This window comes from Carassius gibelio, chromosome A14 (assembly GCF_023724105.1).
Source record: "Carassius gibelio isolate Cgi1373 ecotype wild population from Czech Republic chromosome A14, carGib1.2-hapl.c, whole genome shotgun sequence".
NCBI lineage: Eukaryota > Metazoa > Chordata > Actinopteri > Cypriniformes > Cyprinidae > Carassius > Carassius gibelio.
Genome location: NC_068384.1, coordinates 2,528,423 through 2,550,959, shown reverse-complemented (window position 1 = coordinate 2,550,959; position 22,537 = coordinate 2,528,423). Strand labels below are relative to the sequence as shown.

General features: G+C 38.0%; 1 protein-coding gene across 6 annotated transcripts in view; it reads right to left on the bottom strand.

Moving 5' to 3' along the window:
- The window catches only part of LOC128027237 (fibroblast growth factor 13), a 119,573-nt gene extending 97,349 nt beyond the window's left edge, over positions 1-22,224 (bottom strand). The window contains exons 1-2 of one of the 6 annotated variants that reach the window (XM_052614629.1): positions 21,992-22,224; positions 19,812-20,006 (exon numbers count right to left, since the gene is read on the bottom strand). In XM_052614629.1, coding sequence (XP_052470589.1) covers positions 19,812-19,860 — 49 coding nt within the window. In that variant the 5' untranslated portion in view covers positions 19,861-20,006; positions 21,992-22,224. The other 5 variants (XM_052614628.1, XM_052614624.1, XM_052614626.1 and 2 more) reach the window with 5 other exon arrangements.
- Positions 22,225-22,537: the final 313 nt, after the last annotated feature.

Sequence of the window (22,537 nt, the reverse complement as noted above, 5' to 3'; positions counted from 1 at the left end):
GGCATGCACAGACAAAAAAACAAAAAGCTTAGATTGGATCGTGAAGGAGGTCGAAATCGAAGCAAAGAGAGACACATCCACACCACATGCATTCTGAGCTGCTGCCACGGTTCTGTTTACAGGCACACATACAAGAAGAGCAAGATATTGTGAAACAGAAACATGAGGATGTGAGCTGCATGTTATTACTTGTTTCATCCTCTCTCACTCTCAGCTGGTCTCTCTATCACACATGGCGTGCTGCGGTGCTCTGCTCTTAGAGCCTGAGGTTTCATTGACTGCTGTGTGCAGTGAGCGTGTGCAGAAAGTCATCAGTTTCTCCGCAGGCTGGAATAATAACCTTTCCTGCAAATTCATGTCCCGCACTTCAGCCTCTGAATAAATCGGAATTCCTTCATCTCAACATAAGTGAACCTGTATTGCTTCACTACATCTACACATAACATGATGATGTCCACGCCATGCTGAAGTCCTGTTCTCAGGCTCAGCAGAAAGCACAACAGTATTATGTGAAGAATGTGTTAGAATAGCAGCTTGTCAGGACGATGAGTGCAGTGTCCAGTGCTAATATAGGTCAGGTCACCTGGAGCCCTGAAAGCGGCTTGTAGGCAGTGTAGTAAGCCATAGGCAAAATGAAGAGCTTGAAACTGTTATAAATATAGGAGTGGGGCATCAGGACCAAAGAGTTTTGGTCTTTCTGTGTGCCAGAACAGGAGGAGAAAATAGAAATGGGGTACAGAAGAGCAGCAGGACGGCAGGATAGCCATCTGTCCCTTGAGCAAAGCAAAGAGTGCTCTGAGCTACATGTGCAGCGATGAGACTCTTTAACCAGATTCAGAGCTCTTCTGATGAGCCAGTTTAGCAACGGCACAACAGCAGAGTCCAAAATAGTGATGTCATAACTGCAGAATTTTTAGTTCAATCACAGGTCTTGTTTCAAAGTTTCTTAAGAAATATTTATTAAACACAAATTTCTATACAATATTACCTTTCTGTGCTATTTTTCGGAGAAATTGTCTACTGATGTCTCAGTTGTAGCTGAATGCATCACCAAATTATTTAAAATAAATAATTATCAAACATGCAAGGGCCACTCCAGTCTCACCATTAGGAACCCTAGACGAGACAACTCACCTCCACCAAAAGGTATTTCACTATAGATTATTAATTGCTTCTAATTATATTTAATATACACACAATAATAACTTTGTAATAATGAAGTACATGTACACTGAATCAACACGCGAGAATTTAAAACAGTGGATCTTAACCAAATGAATGAAGATCCACTAGGGGGTTTTCAGATGATTTATTCTGATCATTAGAATTATCTTAATAATTTTCCACTAAACAACTGTTTTCTTTGAAAACCAGGAGTCCTACGGTCTTGAAAAAACATATATATGATGTAGCCTAATTCAGTTTTATGACATATACACACTAACAAATAAGTGCCCTAGGTGGTTACCTAATGGATTGATTAGGTAAAACTTATAAAGTTTAATATAGAATCATTTCTTAAATATATGAAATATTTATATTGATGACCCAGATTATTGTATGTTGATTTCTTAAATATACGGAATATATTGTGGACATAAGCATGTGTGTGTTTGTGTGCTGAGCTGGCTGTAAATTAATAAGGAGCTCCAGTGGTGTCAGTCGGGGTCCTGTGGTGTGGTCTTTTCTTTAAAGAAGGTCACCAGTCATTAAACTCCAAACAGAGATCCACCAACACGTCATTCTAAATACAAAAAAATAAATAGCATAAACAGATTTTTTTACTGCATTCAAAGGCTAATTATTTTCTTTATATAAGCATGTGTCGAATCTTTAAACAAGAACACGACATGGCAGACAATATTGTAAGGATGTATTTTGACTATGAGGTGCTGATGGAGATAACTCAAAGAGACTTGAGGGAATTGGACATTCTGGTTTTGAATTCAAGCCACACTGTTTTATCGCATATTACATTAGGTACAAATATATATCAATGCCTCCTCCTTCACAACATGCAGGCATCTCTGGTAGACCGATCTAAAGCAGGTATCTTGATTGTGGACTCACCAGGAATCATCCCACAACCTCCAGGATGAGGAGACAGAAATGAGAGTAGAGAGGGACAGAGAAGCTGAACACAGCAAATGCTCAGTTATGTGGATTCCTGGAGATTAACACATTGCTTTTGTGACCTCAGCTGTCTAACTCTCCAGTACTTCATGTAAACACATGACTATATCACAAATCATCTTTACACATTCTTTTAACTAAAGACTAGTTCACACGGCATCAACGGACACCAACACTGGTTTTGTTGGATCAGTGTGTTAACCCTGTTGTTCACCTGAGTTATTAATGTTAAGTGACTAATCATTTGGAGCCACAAGAAAATTGCATCATGGTTGGCTACATTACATGATAGCAGCACAAGAACCTGTTCAATAACAAACCATTCACTATAGCAACTATCCTGATCTGTGATTTCATATCGGATGACACATTATACATATTTTTATTTATGCATTTAGCAGACGCTTTTATCCAAAGTGAATAGAGTGTATTCAGGCTAACAATTTGTTACCTAACATGTGTTCCCTTGGAATCAAACCCACAACCTTGCACTGATAAAGCAATGTTCTACCACTTGAGCCACAGGAACATATGAATCATGACATATCATGAATATATATGTTCATATATCATGAACATATATGATGAATATCTGAATATAAAATATCTACTATAAAAATGCTAATATTTCATTGTGCTACCCACAAAAAAAATTCTGATGACTTTGCATGGCAATCATTGAAAAAAAAAAAAAAAACACGTCACACTAACAGAGCGTGTCGACCGGAGGTCAATACCCAAACCATGCTAGCCCGACAAAAATCCATCCCTTGGTTGAGACAGTGAACCAGCCTTCAAAACCAGCATCCAAAAATTATATCATTTCATATCATATAGGGATGCAAGAACTAATCGATAAAACCGATTATTATCTATAATGAAAATCATCTACGTTGATTCTCATTATCGATTAGTCGGGTCTGCCCACAGTGCAAGTACAGTACATCTGCAGCCATCTCATCAAATTACTGAACTGAATAATGCATTTCTATGGACAAAAAGCATCAACAAATACTGGAGGAAACAGAATGAGCTCCTGCAGGAAAAGTACGTGATCCAAGCTGCCCTAAGGATGATAAATCTTTATTTTAAGCTTCAAGCTGATGTGTTAGCATAGTGGCTTGCCTGTCAGGCGCTTTTACAGATACGTGTGCCTCGATGCACATTTTTTTTTAGGTATTTTTTTTAGATTTTTTTGGGGTATTTACAATAACATTTTTAGAATTTTTTTTGTATGCATGTTTATAGACATTGGGCAGAATGTGGAATAGTGTGTTTTTGTCAGTAAAATTAAAATAAGGAAAATAGGGTTTTAATGTGATTAATCGAAAAAATTTACGTCCAACTAATCTAATTATCAAAATACTATTTCATGGCAGCCCTAATATCATATCATATCATATATCACATCACTTTTTTTTTCCTATGTGGAGTACAAAATAATACACAGTAAAAGTCAATGGGGTCAAATGTTGTTTTGATGTATGTACAAAACTATTTTAAACTTTCTATGGATGTTTTGTATTCAGAAGAAAGTTCAAGGTTTGTAAACTTGTGACTGCGAGTAATCATATTTTAATTTTTGGGTGAACGATCCCTTTAAGAGAGAAGAACAGATAAGTGATGAGCACACTGCTAGAATGGTGCCAGACACTGCTTTTAGACATCTGCGACATTCAGCTGATAGTCCAGAAGGATGGAGGTAATGGATTATATGAAATATATAAACAAAGACACGCTCAGTTTGCTGACAAGATTTGAAGAAATTTGCAAAACAGCAGACACACATAGTCTCACACTACCTGGGCAGTCAGAGACGCACTAATTCATTAAAGTGCTCTCACTTTGTTGGGAACATCTGAAATAGACTTTCTGACTCTCTGTGGTTTCTGTCCATCCAGCTTCCTCATATGTGAATGGATTCAGGAATGGCCAGACAAAAGCTCACCAGCATGTTTTGCAAATAATATTTCTCAATTACAAGATCATTAAGAAACATAATTTATTTAACATCAAATATTTAGATATAATATATGTTTTACATTGAAGGAGCATCTACAAAGGGTGCATGTATATTGGATATGTTCTGAGACTTCTTGTTGCAGACTTAAAACATCAGAGGGCAACAAGCTTCAGTCCTGGAGTGTGGCTTGGCTTAAAGCACATGCCTGTCAGCCAATCAAATGTGCACTTCATTACAAGCAAATGGGCCTGATTTATCGAAATCAGCTGCTTCTGTCTCTGTCACAAGGTATTTACTGACAGTCACAACCGTCATAGCTCTCCAAAGAGAGACTATTTATTGAGCATCTTTTTTTTTTCGCTGGCTCACAGCTTAAAAATGTAACTTTAAGTTAATAAAAAAAAAGTAAAATCCTTTTGTGCAATCTAAATAAAACAAACAAACAAAAAAAAAACTGTTAGATTAAGGCCTAATGTCCACCAGAGTGTTTTTTCCAGTTTTTTTTTTTTTAGTTTTTTTTCATTTATGTTTTATGTTTTCAATGGGAGCACCATAGTTTTTTAGAAGAGTCTTTTTTACGCTGAGCACTCTGGCATTTTTTTCTCTGCGCCGAGAGTTGAAGAATGCTCAATTATGAGTAAAACACAGCGCTCATCGCTGTCACTTTTCAGTCAGCTGACCTATCACTGTGAGGGAGGGGCGGGCCTAAAACCAGCCCCACTGCTAGAACTACAACTGAACTGAACAACAATGTAGAAAGTTAATATTGCTTGTCTCCAAGTGTTTATGTCTTTACCAGATGTAATTGCCGGACTACCATATTATTGTTATGAAAAATAAGGTTTAGAGAAACATTTCATTTGCATTGCATCTGCCTTATTACTTCATCGGATATGCCATATAATAGCAACCACAGTGTCTCAACTGAAAAAACTCTGCACTCTCAAGTGGTCACAGCTGGGCGTTTTCAGCAGAGCGCCTGACATTTTCAGCTTTGGTGGACACGGGCCTTACTGTAAAAAATGTATGTTTCTGTATTATAATGCGTACTGGTGCCTGTACATTTTACAACTTACTTTATATTACTTTATATTACCATATATTACCGAATATTTCATCGACATAATGTTAATATACTTGAACCAACAAAATCAGCTTTTTACTTTAAAATGTACAGATAACCAGGTGGTAAGATGAGAAATCAGAGTTCAGTGTAAGCTGCCTGTCTACACACTCATGTGTAAAAGGTGCAAAGGGTCATACACACAAAGACAGAACAACAACAGGGTTACAAGTACACACAGGGCATCAAAACAACGCAATAAACACAAAATGCACATTAATGTGATGTGTCAAACAGAGACTTCTGGAAATGATCTTTAACTGTTTTCAATGGAAATATTATGGCAATTAATATTTTTTACAGTAATAATACAGTATCTTTTTACTGTATGGTAAAGCATCTTACAGTTAACCAATTAAAAAAATTACAAACACTTTGTTTTTTTTTTACAAATTACAAACAGTGTACCTGAAACATTTAGAGCAATGCATCTGAATCTATAGGTATATAGTGCTGAGCCTGTAACAGATGACAGTAGAGATGCTCAGCACTGCTCAGTGCAGTGATAGCCCTTATCCCACAAAGCCTTATTCCAATAAAAATCCTCTACTGCTAAAACTGGGGTCTGACAAGAGTGAAGGGTAAAAAAAAGTCACAAACATTCTAAACGGATGTATCAATTTTCATTCTGTAAGTAACCAGGAAATGAGAAGCAATGTGTGATGCAGGGCTAAATCTATAGCTTTAGAAGACATGGAATATATTGTGCACAAATCATTTGGACAGACCCCACTCCCTTTCACTTTGTCAGTACATGGAAATGAGAAGCCAGAACATTCTTCAAAACATCTACTTTTGTGCTATATGAAAGAAAAAAAACTGTTCTGGTTTGGAACACCACAAGGGTAAGTGCATGTAAAAATATTCTGTGTGTGTGCATGTGTGTGTGTGTGTGAGAGAGAGAGCGAGAGAGCGAGAGAGATTAAGAACTATATCTTTAGACATCTATCCTTTCCTCCCCTCATGTTACAGTGCAAGACAGCTAAGAGAGTCTCTGATTGTTTGCTCACCACTTATTTTTGATTTGTTGTCTTAGCTGTCTCTTAATGTAAATGATTCCTTCTCTTGTGTGTGTGTGTTAGTGTGCTCCTCCTAACACTGAAGCACATACACACACCTCATAATCGTCACTCCAGAGTGTGTGAAATCAGCTTCAGAGAACAGGGGCACAGCTATTTTCAGCAGCTGTCAACCTTATAATGGTTTATTTCTATTCTTCTCCATCATAGTGCATCATAGATAAGACTGAGCTTGGAGACACAGAAGTGAATGTTAGTGAACACAAAAAACTTTTGGTATATGTATATCCAAAGACCTGTGTATCTACAACATTATTCAGTCCTTTGAGAAATTATGTAAACAGCAACCCCTGAGCACTTGAGAGCTCATCACTCATCTAAATTTCATTACAGCACAATAATGAGGTAGATGGAGATTCATTGTATTTTCTTCAAATCTGGTGGACTTTAAATCATTCTGAGAGTTACTGAAATGCGAAGAATTCACATGGGTTAAAATCCCTGGTTTAACCTTAAAATAACTGCTGGAAAGAAGTGCTAGGAGTCAAATGAGAAGTAGAAAAAAGTGCTGACATGGCAATCAGCATAAAGAAAGATCCCTGCCTTACGTAATATTCATCTGATTTCACGCCATGTGCCTTTTGAGAAGTCCACCTCTCTACAGGAATAACTCTGGGGTTAATCATTTGAATGCAACAGCAATGTTTGTCCACTTGGCCCCAAAGATCAATGTGGCAAATAGTGTTAAAATCAGAGAGGCAAAGAGCACAGGACGTGAATTAATTCTGTGACACATGACCAGCTGATCTCAACCTTAGATGGCACAATGACAAATGTCCATCGATAATCATCTTCTGCATATTGCAACCAAAAATGGTGAGCACTGGATGAAATCACCAATTCCACTCTGACTGCCAAGATTACATGCAACTTCTGAAGTCTTTACCAGTCCATAACCTTTGATTGATCATTTGAGTTATTTCCAAACGCCAGTCTATTACTACAGTGGAATCAGTTTTAAACAAACCTCTCTCTAAATAGAACAGCGCTGGTGGATTGCATTTCAATCAGATCCTGATTGGTCTTGTCTGCGTGGTCAGTTATTGGCTAAAATAAGCCAGATCCAGCCAGAAAAGCGCATAGTATTTACCTTTGCAGAAGAACTTAATTAGGCCTGTCTTGAAGAGCTGCTGGAAGTGGTGTTAGACACTAAAAGTTTAAAGTCAGGCAATTTTTGCTCTGGCCAGAATGCTGTCAGACAGTGGACTAATGGAATCTTTATGGAAGCACTCGGGCCTCTCTAATCATTCCTGCTGAACAAATTGTAAAGAGAGGAACTGGAAGATTTAACTCACTCTACTTGTGGTGAAGAAATGGCTGGCTTGCTGTCAATCAAATCCTCATATTTGTGATCAGAAACCATCTACATATTTCATTTATGACCTAAAATGTGCCCTGGTTTGTGCCCAACAGGCCTTAAAGGGGGGGGGGGGGGGGGTGAAATGCTATTCCATGCATACTGAGTTTTTTACACTGTTAAAGAGTTGGATTCCCATGCTAAACATGGACAAAGTTTAAAAAATTAAGTTGTACGTTTGAAGGAGTATTTTTGTTCCCATATATTTTTACAGAGCATCAACGGAGTTGAGCAAGTGTTTGTGTTTGTTCCCTGCATTTCGAAGATGCTTGTTTTACAAACAAGGCCCAGTTTGACGACGGATTTGCGTATCATTTATTTCTTAAGGATGATGCAATCCCAACGAAAAAGGGTCACGATCGTGTGTTGGAACCGCAGGCGGTGAGTAAAACTGCTTTAAATATCTCTGCCTCCTTGTTAGTGCGTCCGCCTCCCATGCCGGAGACCGGGTTCGAGCCCCGCTCCGAGCGAGTCGTTGCTGCTGCTGCTCTCGTTCAGTTTCAGCCTCTGGATCTGATTCTGGATCATAAATAAACGGCTGAATCTGACTGTAAGCCATGGTTTGTTTTGGATGATGGTTTTTTTTCCTCACGGTAATGTCACAACTTCCAAACGCTCTCAACGCAAAAGCCTACTGGCGCTCGTGATTCTTTAGCTCCGCCCACACGTCACGCCTCCAGCCGGTCGTGTTTTTCCGGGAAACATCGGTACAGACTATCTTTCTCTTATGAATATAATAAAACTAAAGACTTTTTGGAGTTATGAAGGATGCAGTACTACTCTATAGGTACTCAAGATTAACAGGATATTGAGTGAAAACGAGCATTTCACCCCCCTTTTAACTCAAGCCATTTTGAGGCACAAAGCTCTGCACATGTAACCTTCAGCAAGAGCCAGTTATTCTCTCTCCCCTGTATCATAATGCACTTTTTAAAGGGCAGTGTGTATCCTTTCAAGCCTTGTTAGGTTTTATTACCCTCCTGTCATAATTTGACAAGATTAAATTTTTTCATAATCAGACCAATCACTAACCCTTAGCACAGTAAGAGTGTCTACCAAGAAACGGACTATTATCATGTGACACATAAGCACACACACAGTTATCATGGCTATTTGCTTTAACAACAATAAGGTTGGGTCTCGATTGGGTTTTTTATGATACTGGTGCCAAATTGATACTTTTAAAACTGTACCGGTGCCTGAACGGAGACTGTAAAAAAAACCCCATTAAAGACCATTTAAAATATTTAAAATAAATATAAATAGCATTCACATGCTCCTCGGATGATCTCATGTCCCGAGTTGTAAAAGGCTTATAAATATATTTCACAATCTGGGTCATTATTTAATACAAAACAATATTTAATACAAAACCACACTGTAACTTATCTCTTGTCAGTGATTCTGATATTTAGTTCAAATAAGTGAATTGACTGAGTGCTGTCTGTCACTGTCTTTAATCAGTTCTGTGAATGACTGTATGGTATGCCACAGGCACTGTAATATTTTTTATATTAAATATTTATCTTTCAAATGAAAATAGCAGCATGGTTGTTTTATAAAGTATGTGTTAATTTGTATTAAGGGCTAGATTTTTGCTGGAGGAAACAGCTGTGGTGTGATGAGGAGTGAACGCAGAGAAAACTTTACAGTAGTAAGGAAACTGATTGCTCACTCGTGACTTTTTGTAAACTGTATTTATGACAAAGAACTGCACAGATACAGATATTATAACATTCAATAAAAACACACCTTGTGTCCTCTGTTTTTTGTTTGAGTCCGCTCGTGCTGCTCCGCTGCAGTCTGTGGATTAGAGAGCGCGCTGAAAGACGGAGAGAAGCTAAAGTCTTCCATTGTTTTCATATGAAATTTAAAGGGGTTTATGGAGTTAATACCTAAAGCCTCGCTACAAATGGCCTAGCAACAACCATGCTTCTTGCATCCATTTTGGAGAACCAGGATAAGTATTTCAATAGATTGCTCAGGCCTTTAAGTGGCACCAAAATGAGGCACCGAAATCTGCCTTCTGATACATAGGTACCTACAACCATCTCACTAAACTACTTAAATAGCAGGACTACACTGGATTGGTGGGTGATATCTTCTGAGGCCTCACACTGTAGCGAAAGTACAATTGTACCTTTAAAGGTGCGAGACCCCGGGTCACCTGATTATTAGTCGTCCAACGTTTGCAACCTCACTTTGCTCTTCAGTCCTTCCTTACCCTGTCAATGATCGAGAAGAGGAAAAAAACTGCTGGACCTCAACAGCCAATATGAATTATCAGAATTTAAAGCATAGAATTGAATTATTAAGCTCTTTATCAAACTATAGCAGAGCGGGCAGTAAGACGCCCTTGGGACCTGACTGCAGGGACAGAAGTGGAGGACTGTGAGATGGTAGTTGGAATTCCAACCACCAGATGCAAGAACGACTTGTGATAATTATCTTATCATGCCAATACTGTTTCTTTTAATGACTGGGCTAAGCAGATTTACAAACATTACTACAGGTTTCTCCCTTTCCCTTTACGTAGTGGACTAAAGATGTCCTATACTTCTGCTGAATGGATATTAGGGCTCAGCATTTTAGAAAAATTGCAGTTTTTCCTGACGGATCGCATTGCGTTTGCGATTTAAAATATAAATTTAAAGGGATAATGATGACAATTATGTCATTAATCACTCACCCCATGTTGTTCCAAACCCGTAAAAGCTTTGTTCGTCTTTGGGAACACAGTTTAAGATATTTTGAATAAAAACTGGGAAGCTTATGAATGTCTCATTGAATTACACTGTCAAGGTCTGAAAGAAATTGTCAGAATATTGCAATATTTCACTGTAAGATAAAAGAAAAAGAAAAACGAATAATTGTATCTTACAGTTAAGCTGTAAGTTGACAATACTAATATTTATAGCTTTCCAAAAATGAATTTTTTTTTAACTTTAAACCATCAAACTATTATTCGGTAGAAAACCGCAGGGAGGCTTTTGTTGAGAAACCTTCTCCTTTGGTGACAACAACTGATTCACAAGCGCTTCTCGTGGAAGTTTTGTAGCATGTGCATGGACAAGTTTGTGTGGAGCAGTAAAAACACCAGATCGGAACCAGAGGGAACCAAAACAAGGTCATTCTCTTAATCTGATAACACTGGAATACTTGTCAATCACCAAGTAAGAAACTTGACTGATAATTCAATAACAGCTTGTCTTCTGTTGGCCTGTTAAGCGATGCCGCGTTCAGGCCTGTGGGAAGTGTATTTAAACAAAACACAATATCCACAACAGGCTCTGGGACCGAGCAGTCAGCTCAGGTTGTCACTGACACAGGTACACAAATCAACAAGGTGCAGTGATGGTTTCAGGACCAACCTCCTTCTGCTACACTTGAAATGTCATGCGTGACTAAGTCAAAATATTTGTCAGTGCAGCTGACATGGATCACTGGACATTGCATCGTAAACAACGTTGCAGTAATTATGCTCTTGTAGTGTTTCTGTAACTGCGAGGTTTATACTTGCACTGGAGAGCAATAATAAAACCTAAACTGCAGGAGTCCAAGGAAAGTTTCACTCCCCCATGACTGAGAAGTGTTATGAATGTACTGTGACCTTGTTAGAAGCAGCTGAAGCCTGTTTAATGTCTAAGAACTCAAATATGTTTTCAAAATAAAAACAACATTGTCTTTTTCAGTCACAAGTTTTAGATTTGCACACTGATTTGTAACACGTGTTAAGAAGAACGTGATTATATCCGAGATTATGGCTCACCTGAAAATAACACCCAACATACTGTTCTCTAAGTAGCCTATTTTACAACACACTGAATAAAAATAGGAAAATATTATAACAGATAAGAATATCCTCACTATTAAAGGCTTTGTTATAAATAAATGGAGTGGAGGAACTCACTAAAGGATGCCGAGATGTTGAATATTCCAGATTTAGAGGATGTGTGGTAGTGGCCTACTTGCACAACACAGAGAGACTGATTGGGTTTTAATCCCCATTAATGCATTGCTGCATAAATCCCATTACAACCATCACTAGGCCACTGCTGCCATCAGTCATAATATGAAAACTCAGGCACAATAGACCATTTAGGGCCACTAGCTCACTCTCTCTCTTCCATTTCTTTCTCATCAATTGTTCTACCTCTAATAATTGAACATCTTTGTGACCTCAGCATTGATGTAAAATGTTATAATAAAACCTCTAAATTATTCAAATGGCAAATTAACAGTGAAAGGCAAAGAAATGAAGGGTGAAAACGGTTGGACAAAAAATATTGAACTACTGGAACAGCCTAGAACTTGCAATAAGTAGGTGTGCTACATATCACACTTCCAAAACCAATAGTATTTCACATCCAGAACAAACATTTACAGGTAATGTACTCAACCCATTGTCAACCAAGATGTTTGTGTCTTGTTCTTTGGTCATGAAGATTTATTTTTTTTTTTTGAAGAAAACATCCATCTCCATATAATGGATTTCTATGGTGCCCAAGAGTTTGAACTTCCAAAACGTTTCAATGCAGCTTCAAAGGGCTCTTAACCATCCCAGCCAAGGAAGAAGGTTCTTATCTAATGAAAAGATCTGTCATTTTCAAAAAAAAAAAAAATGTATGTGTATTATATATACATATATATATATATATATATTAGGGGTGTAACGGTTCACAAAATTCACGGTTCGGTTCGGTTCAATACACTGATGTCACGGTTCGGTTCGGTATGGTTCGGTACGTTTTAGATACAGCAAAAAGAAAAAATTGGCAGATAAATTTCCTTGATTTTTTAAAAAATGTTTTATTTATTAAAACTAACAAAGTATGTGTTTTTTTTACATTGAACAATGATGGAGCTATTCTTTACCCATCTTCTATGGTGTTTTCTTAGCAGCATACTGTATAAAACAAAAATAGCTCCTTATAATTTTTTTTTTTTTAATTAAATGTAATATTGTTGTAGTGGTTATGAACAAATACAAAGATGTAACTCTTTTTATATGGAACTCTATAACTCTTTATATTTAGTGTGTTTTTACTCAATTGGTTCTCTATTTGGGCTTATGTTTTTTGGAACAAAGCAGGAATTACGGTCTGTCTGAAATGGGCTCGTGAAGGAATATTGTAATGGGGCTCAATTACATTAAGCATGTTCTTAAAACCTGCGTTTTCCACTACAGAGTAAGGTCTCATATCCGCGGCTATAACGTAAATGCACCATTCGCTGCGGTGATGTCCGTATACGGAGCCCGGGACGTCACCTGTAGGAGAAAAAAAAGCAATCCGTGGCGACGGTTTTGCAATCCGTCCCCTCAGTTTATAAACCGTACTCACGAATTCATAAACTGTTCACTCGATTTAACAAATCGTGCCCACGGATTAACAAACCGTGCCCACGAATTTCCAATCCGTGCACTTAGATTTTGTAAACCGTACCCTCGGTTTTTGAATCCGTACCCACGAATTCATAATCCGTGCGCACGCTTTCGCAATCCGTTCCCTCGGATTTGTAAACCGTACTCACGGATTCATGCAGCAAACTCCTACGTGTTAACATACAGTTTTATTGAATATTATTATGTGGAATAGGTTTACAGCAAAGTGTCTTAAGTGATTCTCTATCAAGTGTAGTACGAGGTGGAATACAAAGATTTAATAAGAAAGATGCGCATTAAAATCTTGTTCAATTGCTGATAATCTATAATAGCACTTGATTATTATTGTGCAATAAACCTGGCATTGTGACTGACTCTGGAGTAATTTTTTCCTCTTTTGTAAGTTATTTTGGATAAAAGATTCTTATGCATAACCTGTTTAATAATATATAATAATGATACAAATAAAAATAAAGTTATTTTTTATAATTTTAATTTGTAGGCTAAATAAATGAGTACAAGACAGTAAAAATGTTTGTCATAAAATAATTTGTGAATTGCTTTATTTTTAAATAACCTTTGACAGTTTTGGAAATGCTTGTGTACAATTCTTTCTTAACATGAAGACTTATTTTTGTGATTTTATTATACTAAGCTCCACCCACCTCACCCCACCTGCCGGAGTTAGATGCATGTTTCACTGTTAAGTGTAAAATGCGTGTCAGTTTTCAAATCCGAGGGAACGGATTGCGAAAGCGTGCGCACGGATTATGAATTCGTGGGTACGGATTCAAAAACCGAGGGTACGGTTTACACAATCTGAGCGCACGCATTGGGAATTCGTGGGCACGGTTTGTTAATCCGTGGGTACGATTTGTTAAACCGAGTGAACAGTTTATTAATTCATGAGGATGGTTTATAAACTGAGGGGACGGATTGCAAAACCGTCGCCACGGATTGATTTTTTTTCTCTCCTACAGGTGACTCGCGGGGCTCCGTGGTACCGAGCCTTCAGCGCGTACTGAGTGAGCGAGCGCCTGACTGAGTAGCCTAACATAAACATATAAGTGTGTTTTTTTTTTTCTTCGGGGGTGTCAGGGGCGTTGCCTGTTACGTCGTTTGGGTTATTGGGCTACCTTGTTGAACGCATAACATTATATTTCACACACCTTTTTTATTTTCCAAATTTAATTAATTAGTCCAACGAACCGTTCGGTACATAATGCGTACCGCGTACCGAACCGAAAGCCTCGTACCGAACGGTTCAATACGAATACGCGTATCGTTACACCCCTAATATATATATATATATATATATATATATATACACACACACACACACACACATACATTTTAACCTCAAACACTCGTCTTGTGTAGCTCTGCAATGTGCATATATACTCTGTGCAGTCCCGTTTGAAACAGTTAGGGTATGTCGAAAAGCTCCCATCTCATTTTCTCCTCCAACTTCGTCCTACATCACTGCAGAAGTACCGATCCAGTGTTAACAAAGTGAACATGCAAAGAAGGTCAAACCCCCTTTAAAAAAAAGGTAAAACAGCGATGTAGGAAAAAATTTGTTGGGAGTTTTTCGACATACACTAACTGTTATGAACCAAAATGCAAGTTCATGCAAATGTTGACAATGTTGATGTTGATGTTAAAAACTTTTGCCTATAAATTGTAATGAGTTTTTTAGAAAATTTCCCAAGATAAGACCCTTCTTCTTTCTCGGCTGGGATCGAGACAGCCCTTTGAGATGATTGATTGTAAATCTGCTTAGCCCAGTCATTAAAAGAAGCAGTTGTTGACATGATGTATGTGGCAAGAAGGTCATTTGAGACGACAAGTCAGTCTTGCAACAGGTGGTTGGAATTCCAACTACCATCTCCCATCTCACAGTCCTCCACTTCTATCCCTGCTGTCAGGTCCCTTAGAGCCCTTTGAAGCTGCATTGAAACTGAAGTTTGGAAGACACCAAAGAAGTCCACTATATGGAGAAAGAAATATTTTCCTCAAAAAACATAATTATGACTGAAGAAAGAAAAACATGAACATCTTGGATGACAAGGGGGGTGAGTACATTATCTGTACATTTTTGTTCTGGAAGTGACCTACTCCTTTAAGACAAAACTGACCAGTGATCATATTTAAGTAATATGTTGCATTATGCTTTTTAAATGTAACTAGTAATCAGTGTTGCTGATTCCATGCTTTCCCATTGAATTGGGCTACTTTTACGCTGTTGTTATAGTCTGCAATTTAAAGTGTTCTCCCCTCAACTGGAATGCGATTTTGCTTGAGAGAAAACCACAGAAAAAGCACAATAATGCTAGTCTGGGGCTAGTTTGGTTCACAGATCTGGCAACCCTGCTAGTAATGTATTTATTTGTATTAACTTTCTAGGGACTACAAATGCAAATTAATTTCAAATGAAATGAAAGATCATATTGAAATAAGATAAATATTAAATTAATAAAAATGAGAGAGAAATGCATAGCAGCCACAGAGTTTGTATTATACAACATTTAGGGGAGATTTATTCTAAAATACACAACACCACACTTCAATCGGTAGGATGTAATTATAATTGGACTTGACGTTGTATCCTTGATTACAAGACTTTTAAAAGGTAGACTGATAAAATCCTATGCGACCTTACTTCCAGAAGTTGCACAAAATCAGTCATCAGATAAGACCAAATAAGATTTACAAAAAAAAAAAAAAAAAGCACTATACCATTTTGTGAGCAATATGCATCAGGACAGTCAAGATTGTAGTAGATTGTGGGCCCATGCACCATTTGAGGCTGAGATTGCAAGCAGTGGTTGTGACTTCCTGAAGTAAGCAATGTAACTTATAATTTCTTACCACCACCTGAAGCAAAGCTGATATCCACAAGAGCTACGAGTTTAGCTTACTTAGACCTCCACTCCCTTCAGAGAGCTCTTTGGATTACTCCTTCACTCACTTCACCACGGGTATGCAAGTATGTAAAGACTTTAAGGTCACAGGATTTAATTAAGATGAATCACCTGGCTACTTTGTGCTCTTGTTTGAAGGTGACATAACCATGGCTTGCTTGAAAATTAATTCCAGCATGAATATTATATATAACTAACAGGTAACTATTACACTTCAGGCAAATTTGGGAAGTCGTGGCCTAATGGTTAGAGGGTTGGACTCTCAATCAAAGGGTTGTGAGTTCTAGTCTCGGGCCGGACGGAATTGTAGGTGGGGGGAGTGCATGAACAGCTCTCTCTCCACCTTCAATACCACGACTTAGGTGCCTTTGAGCATCGAACCCCCAACTGCTCCCCGGGCGCTGCAGCATAAATGGCTGCCCACTGCTCCGGGTGTGTGCTCACAGTGTGTGTGTGTGTGTGTGTTCACTGCTCTGTGTGTGTGCATTTCGGATGGGTTAAATGCAGAGCACAAATTCTGAGTATGGGTCACCATACTTGGCTGAATGTCATGTCACTTGTCACTTGTTAAATTTCCGAAGCGAGGAGAGGCACTTGAAATTTTATGACCGTCTTTCAAAAAATAAAAAAAACCTATTTGCATTACTCTGCTCTTTCTTCTCAGGCACAATTTTGAGGCTGCTGTTATGAGAAGCACTGGGGTCTTGTTGGAGGAGCTGGAGATCAAGCTAAAGCGAGAAAAGGCCAGCCAATCAGAGAGCACTAATCGTGCTTCTTTCACCAGCACGGCCGTCATTGATGAAGTGGAGGAAACAACTATAGAGACTGGCTCACAATATTCCCAAACATTTCAGAGAGCAGGGAGGCAATATAGAGTGACAGCTCTCTAATGCAGATATGGTCTTGCTCTAGGGCTGCATGCTGTGATTTCTGTCAGCACTGAGGAAGTGGTAGCACTGTCCTTACGCAGCTTTTACAAAACACTTACTATACAAGTGTCTGACCCTTCAAAGACCAATAAGATTATGGCAGAGCACTGTGCAACATAATTTTTTATTTATTATAACAGCACTGGGAAATTTTGCAATAATGATTAGTTTGTACTCTTTGTGTCCCAAACTAGAGTGTATAAAGATTTCCACATAATATTAAGAAGCACAACTGTTTTTACTTTTGACAAGAAGAAGTGTTTCTTGAGCACCAAATATTTTTTTTATATGACTGATGTAATGGTAGATAAAAATTCAGCTTTGCCATCACAGGAATAAATTGCATTTTAAAATATATTCTAATAGAAAAAGGTTATTTTAAATGGTAATGTTTCACAAGATTACTGTATTTTGATTAAATTATAAATTCAATCCAGGTCGGCATTAGAAACTTCTTTGAAAACATTAAAAAATCCGACAACCCCACATTTTTGAATGGGAGCGATCTTATATTTGTTGCACTAAATATCATATTGATACTCAGAACAACAGCACCCTTGCTTCTGTGAAATTGCTTAATTATATAATGCTTTTATTCAGGAACTTAAAGAAAGCATTTTTGCATTTTATTAATGTCAAAGTCTATTCAGTGTCAATGTCAAATCTGTTTCCCCTCACTTTGGGGGAAACATGGTTAGCAACCTCCCCCGTCTCTTTTTATGTTTTATGTTACTAAACTCTCATTAATGTTACTGGCACAATTTAACCTACAGTACTGAAACATTTTATACACGAGTCATTTTCAGCAGTTTAATTTACTTGGGCCTGGCAGATAAAGACAGGGTTTTTTTTCTCACCTCCAGTCACACCATCAGTGGATGCTGCAGCAGTTGGTGTGCTGCTATGCCAAGAAGATGAGAGCAGGTGTCAGAGCAGGGCATGAAAATAAAGCTTCGGCTGCTTTGTGATTATTGAAGACTCTCTAAATTATGCTCTGGCTGCCTATTGATTTGGCACTGCATATGGTCTGGCAATGAATTTATCTCCAAGAAAATATGAAAAACTTGCAAGCCCTGCTCAGCCAGTCTGTGGCATTCATCCTCCAGCTAATTAGCATGTGCTGTAGTCATGTGTCCTTGGGCATTCAGCACCACTGGCCTAATTGCATTGCAATGTTAGGCTGATATACAGTTCCCTAATCAATCCCAATCAATCCCTAAATATTCATAATGAAGTCAACATTTCAAAAATAGAACTTGTATACTGTATAGTTTTTATTAGAGAGATATAATGATAAACAAAATTATAAAAGAGAGAGAGAAGGGGGATGCAATCTGTGTGAATTTCAGTTTCAATTTCTGTTTCACTATGGCTTTAGTATTATAAAAGTTTGTACAATTTGCCACATTTCTAATAGCAATGCCAATACAATACTATCAAAACTGTGTTAGTACTTAAAGTGCTCTCTGTAACTTAATGACTAACATCTAGAAGTCAAGATTATTATTTCTTATGACTGAATCAACTTGGCATAATCAGCCAATGGTTTTTTTTATGGATTAGTTCAAAAAAGAAATAACCCTTTATGAAACAACTGCACAAATACACTTTTACCAGTGTAGCTTTTAACCATTTAAAGTGTGAATGACTTTGCATAGTTTCTATGAATACACAGATGACCTCCAATGTATGGAATACGGAGTACAGAAAACCTAAACTTCACGCATTAAATCCAGAGTAACTAACAAACTAACAAGGGATGTTGAGAATACCAAAGTTAACGGAATCCTGAAAGTTTTAATGATGTAGAGTCAGTGCAGTGTGTTTCATAATAGTTCAAAACAAATACGATGAAAGGCAGCATGCTGTGTGAATGAGTCACGCACAACGCTTTGACAAAGTGCTGCCTAACACAAAACAAAAAAATGAACTCCTGTTGGTATTCAACAAAGTCTGCTGCACATTTACTATAAACACTAGTAATAAAAAATATGAAAATATGCTGAAATTATATAAAAATGCTAAGCTGTCGGTCTGTTCTTCTCTGCGTAAATTGGGGTAAGGAACAATAAGACAAAGACACTCTAATCAATAGCCTTTATTTGGGGGGGGGGGCTCAAATTTCTTTTTTTTTCTGTATGGCTTTTCTCAAAAGCGACTTACAAGAGGGAACAAAGCAATTTGTCTCTGTGCCAACAATATTCCTAATATACAGTGACAGGTTTATTTTGACAAGTAATCAGGCTATACTACACTTTGGGTTTTCATCAGTTGGAAGAAAGGAGAACAGCATATTCATGTCGTTGTAAACTGGAATGAAAACCCCACATCAATTAATCGCAAGGAGGTTTCTTTGGCAACCCTGTAGCCCCTTTGTCTCCATGGCAATGGTTGGCCAGTTTACATCCCGCTGAAGCGCGGCTGATTCAGAGACATGCAGAAGCTCGGCTTTACGCAATCGGTCATTAGCGCAGTGGCTACCCAAACAAACGATTAAGCGTCATCACATAGCGCAGAACGTTGCAAATGTGATCAATATTTGAGCAGTTACACAGACTTACCTTAATGTGCAAGGAAGAAAAAGGGGAAATTCAACAGAATAATAATTTGGTTGTATCGCAGGTTACGTTAAAGCGACAGCCCCAACAATTCATCTCTGCAGAACAGACTGAATGAAATCTCTGCTGATTTTCTGTCTTTATCATGTGGCAGTTTTCTGTTAATCGGCGGAGCTGCTAATCGTTTTTCTCATAGACGTTTGCCCTGGATTAAAGTTTTATATTTATCCTGGCCAAATTATATAGCTAAATGCTTTTATGTTTTCCCAATTGAGCAACAATGCAACGAGTGGGAGATGAATGAGATCACGGTCGCTTTAAACCTACTGTGAGCAATCAAGACGCTTTAAGACTCTTCTTACCCTTTGAAGCATCCTTTTCTTCTTTAGGCTTAGCCACTTTTCCGCTCATAGATCCCAGTTTGGATGTATAGATCCCGATTTAGATTAAAACCCGAAATCCTTCAGCCTTGTATACCCACTCTCGATTTAGGAAATCCTTGCCAAATCCAAAACAAAGGTGCCAGGTGAGGAGATAAGAGCTCTGCAAGAAACGCACTGTAAATAAACAAAAGTGCATGCTTTTTTTAAACATCAGAGAAAAAGTGGTGGTTCTCGTACCTTCTATCGACATTTATCAACAGCCATCAATGCAGTTAATAAATATACAGACAACAGAAGTCGAGTTTACAAAGCGCGTGGTAGTAACACGTCCGCCAATGTCACAATGAAACGCAGACCTTCACGAAGTGCTCTTTGTTATCAACAAGGTTATCTCACCTTATCTCTTCCACGTTGTCGCCTACATTAATGCACATTGATAAAAGCAGACGGCTCCCGCATGAAGCTAGAGGTGATGAAAATAAGACGAAGCTTCGCGAATGAAGCAAACCAGAGAACAAAAAGCGCGAGGGAAGGAGAGGGGCTTCCACCGAGTGTCAGTCGACGTCAGCTGTGACACACTGGACGCGATCGCTGATTTAACCTGAGGAACCACCTGACCTTTTCATACTGTAATTCAGAGATATTCACAAATGTACTAGCCTGTTGCCAGCGTTTGCAGAGACTGGGTCTGTAAAACACGCAATGCTGTAGTGTGAGCAACAGATAGGCTATTGTGAATCAAAACCGAAATAACACCTGCATATGCGATGGGATATAGAGGTAATGTAACCACTGCAATGTATATTAAGGGACGGTTTACGCTGGAAATAAATCTATTTTCAATATTAACAATATTCCGAATATTTCTAAATATACCGAATTCCAATACGCATATTAAATTGAACGGAACTGTAAACGTAGCTCCATTTCAAGAACCCATTAGAGCATTCATCTGACCGCCCTAATTAATGCTGGAACCCCAATGGACGTCAAAAGGGAAAGATTGGAGGCTTTTTAAAAGTAGATAAAGGCTATACTGGCCTTATTTTAGACCAAATAAAGCATTCTATAAAATGTAATTTTAAAACTTTGTACTGCTTATAATAACCACAAATGTAAGCACCGTATTTATCTCGAAACTCATCACGCTTAAAAAAAAGAGTGCTAATAACAAATCTCACACCTACTTGAGACAAACCTGCACAATCCCGAAAGTGGCTTTAATAGTAGCTACTAGCTACATACGGACATGAAATGTGCACTTAAAATTAAGCTGTTTCATACTAAAAGTGGATACAGGTAAAGAACTAAGACATGAGAAGTCAAGATACAGAAGAGAGAGAGAGAGAGAGAGAACGATGTGAGCTACCGAGAAGGTGGGAAAATAAGTCTGCGTGTCTTCATTAGGCTATAGTCTATTTTCAAACATTTTTCTCAAAAGTGTAGCATAACAACAAACTTTTGTGCTCACAAGAGAAACGCACTACTTCGTATTATTATTATTTCCTACATGTGGTACCAATGTTAGCCACCAGGGACATCCGTTTGAACCCCTGCCCGGACAGCCTCTGTATAAGCGGCACCCAGGCTTATGACTAAATAGTTCTGAATCCACAATTATGAAAGATTAATGTAGTCCTGTCAATGTTATCCGCCAAAAATTACCTTGATTAAATACACAGGTAATAAAAAAAATCTTATAAAGATTGTGACACTCTTAAGATTTTTGCAGAATTCATTAATAAAGTCCCCGGAATAAACAATGCACAGTCCTGCCATAACAATATTCACAAAGCGAAACAAATAAGACTCAGTAATTTACTTCCAATGTGCAAAAAAATTTTTTGGAGACGACTAGTGCACAATATCTCGAGAAACACATTCAGTTGTTGAAGTTAATTAAAAACATTAAACAAGAATACTTGCACCATTTTGAATATGAAAATATAGGCTACTTCTGTATTCATGGCTATCTAACATGCAATAAAAAATATTTAGGGCATGCACATGTTTTGAAGTCTGCATACGATCCCGTGAAAACGCATCTATCAGGAATATCCGAAGTCGCCAAACTAAATAATGTCGAGGCGTATATGATTTCGTATTGTCTTAAATGTAGTCCTGACACAGTCCCTCAGATAAAATAAGTTTTATCTTACCTGTTTAATCGATGAAGAGAGGCTTAGACCGATGAATTGCCCTCGTTCAGTCTTCCTCAAACACGCATAGCTAAAATTCTCCACGTATTCTGCTGATAACTCTGTGCGCTTTCAACACCTATCGAACCACGAATCTTTCACTTTGAAATACTGGGTTTCTTAGTGTCTGCTAACTTGTAGTAGTCAGAGAAGCGACATCAGACGGTGTTTATCACCTGATGGATTGCACTCCTTTGCAGCACTGAGAATGGAAGGAAACAGAAGGCGATGGTTTCAGGATCCATACTTGCTATTTTTAGGGACAGTTGGACGCCTTTCAAAGTTTCATTGACCCAACTTTCTTAAGACGCTGTCCAGGGCTTTAAACTGACAGTGCTGGGTTCTGTTTATTAAATCATAATTAAGGAACCAAATTATACAATAAACCAGGGTTTTGGAAGAGTGTGAAAAAAAAAAACTTTAGTCATTTAAAGCTACATACATATCAAAACTTCTCTTCCCTTTCAAGTGTGCAAATAAGTCCTACAAAAGGGAAGTTTTACTGAA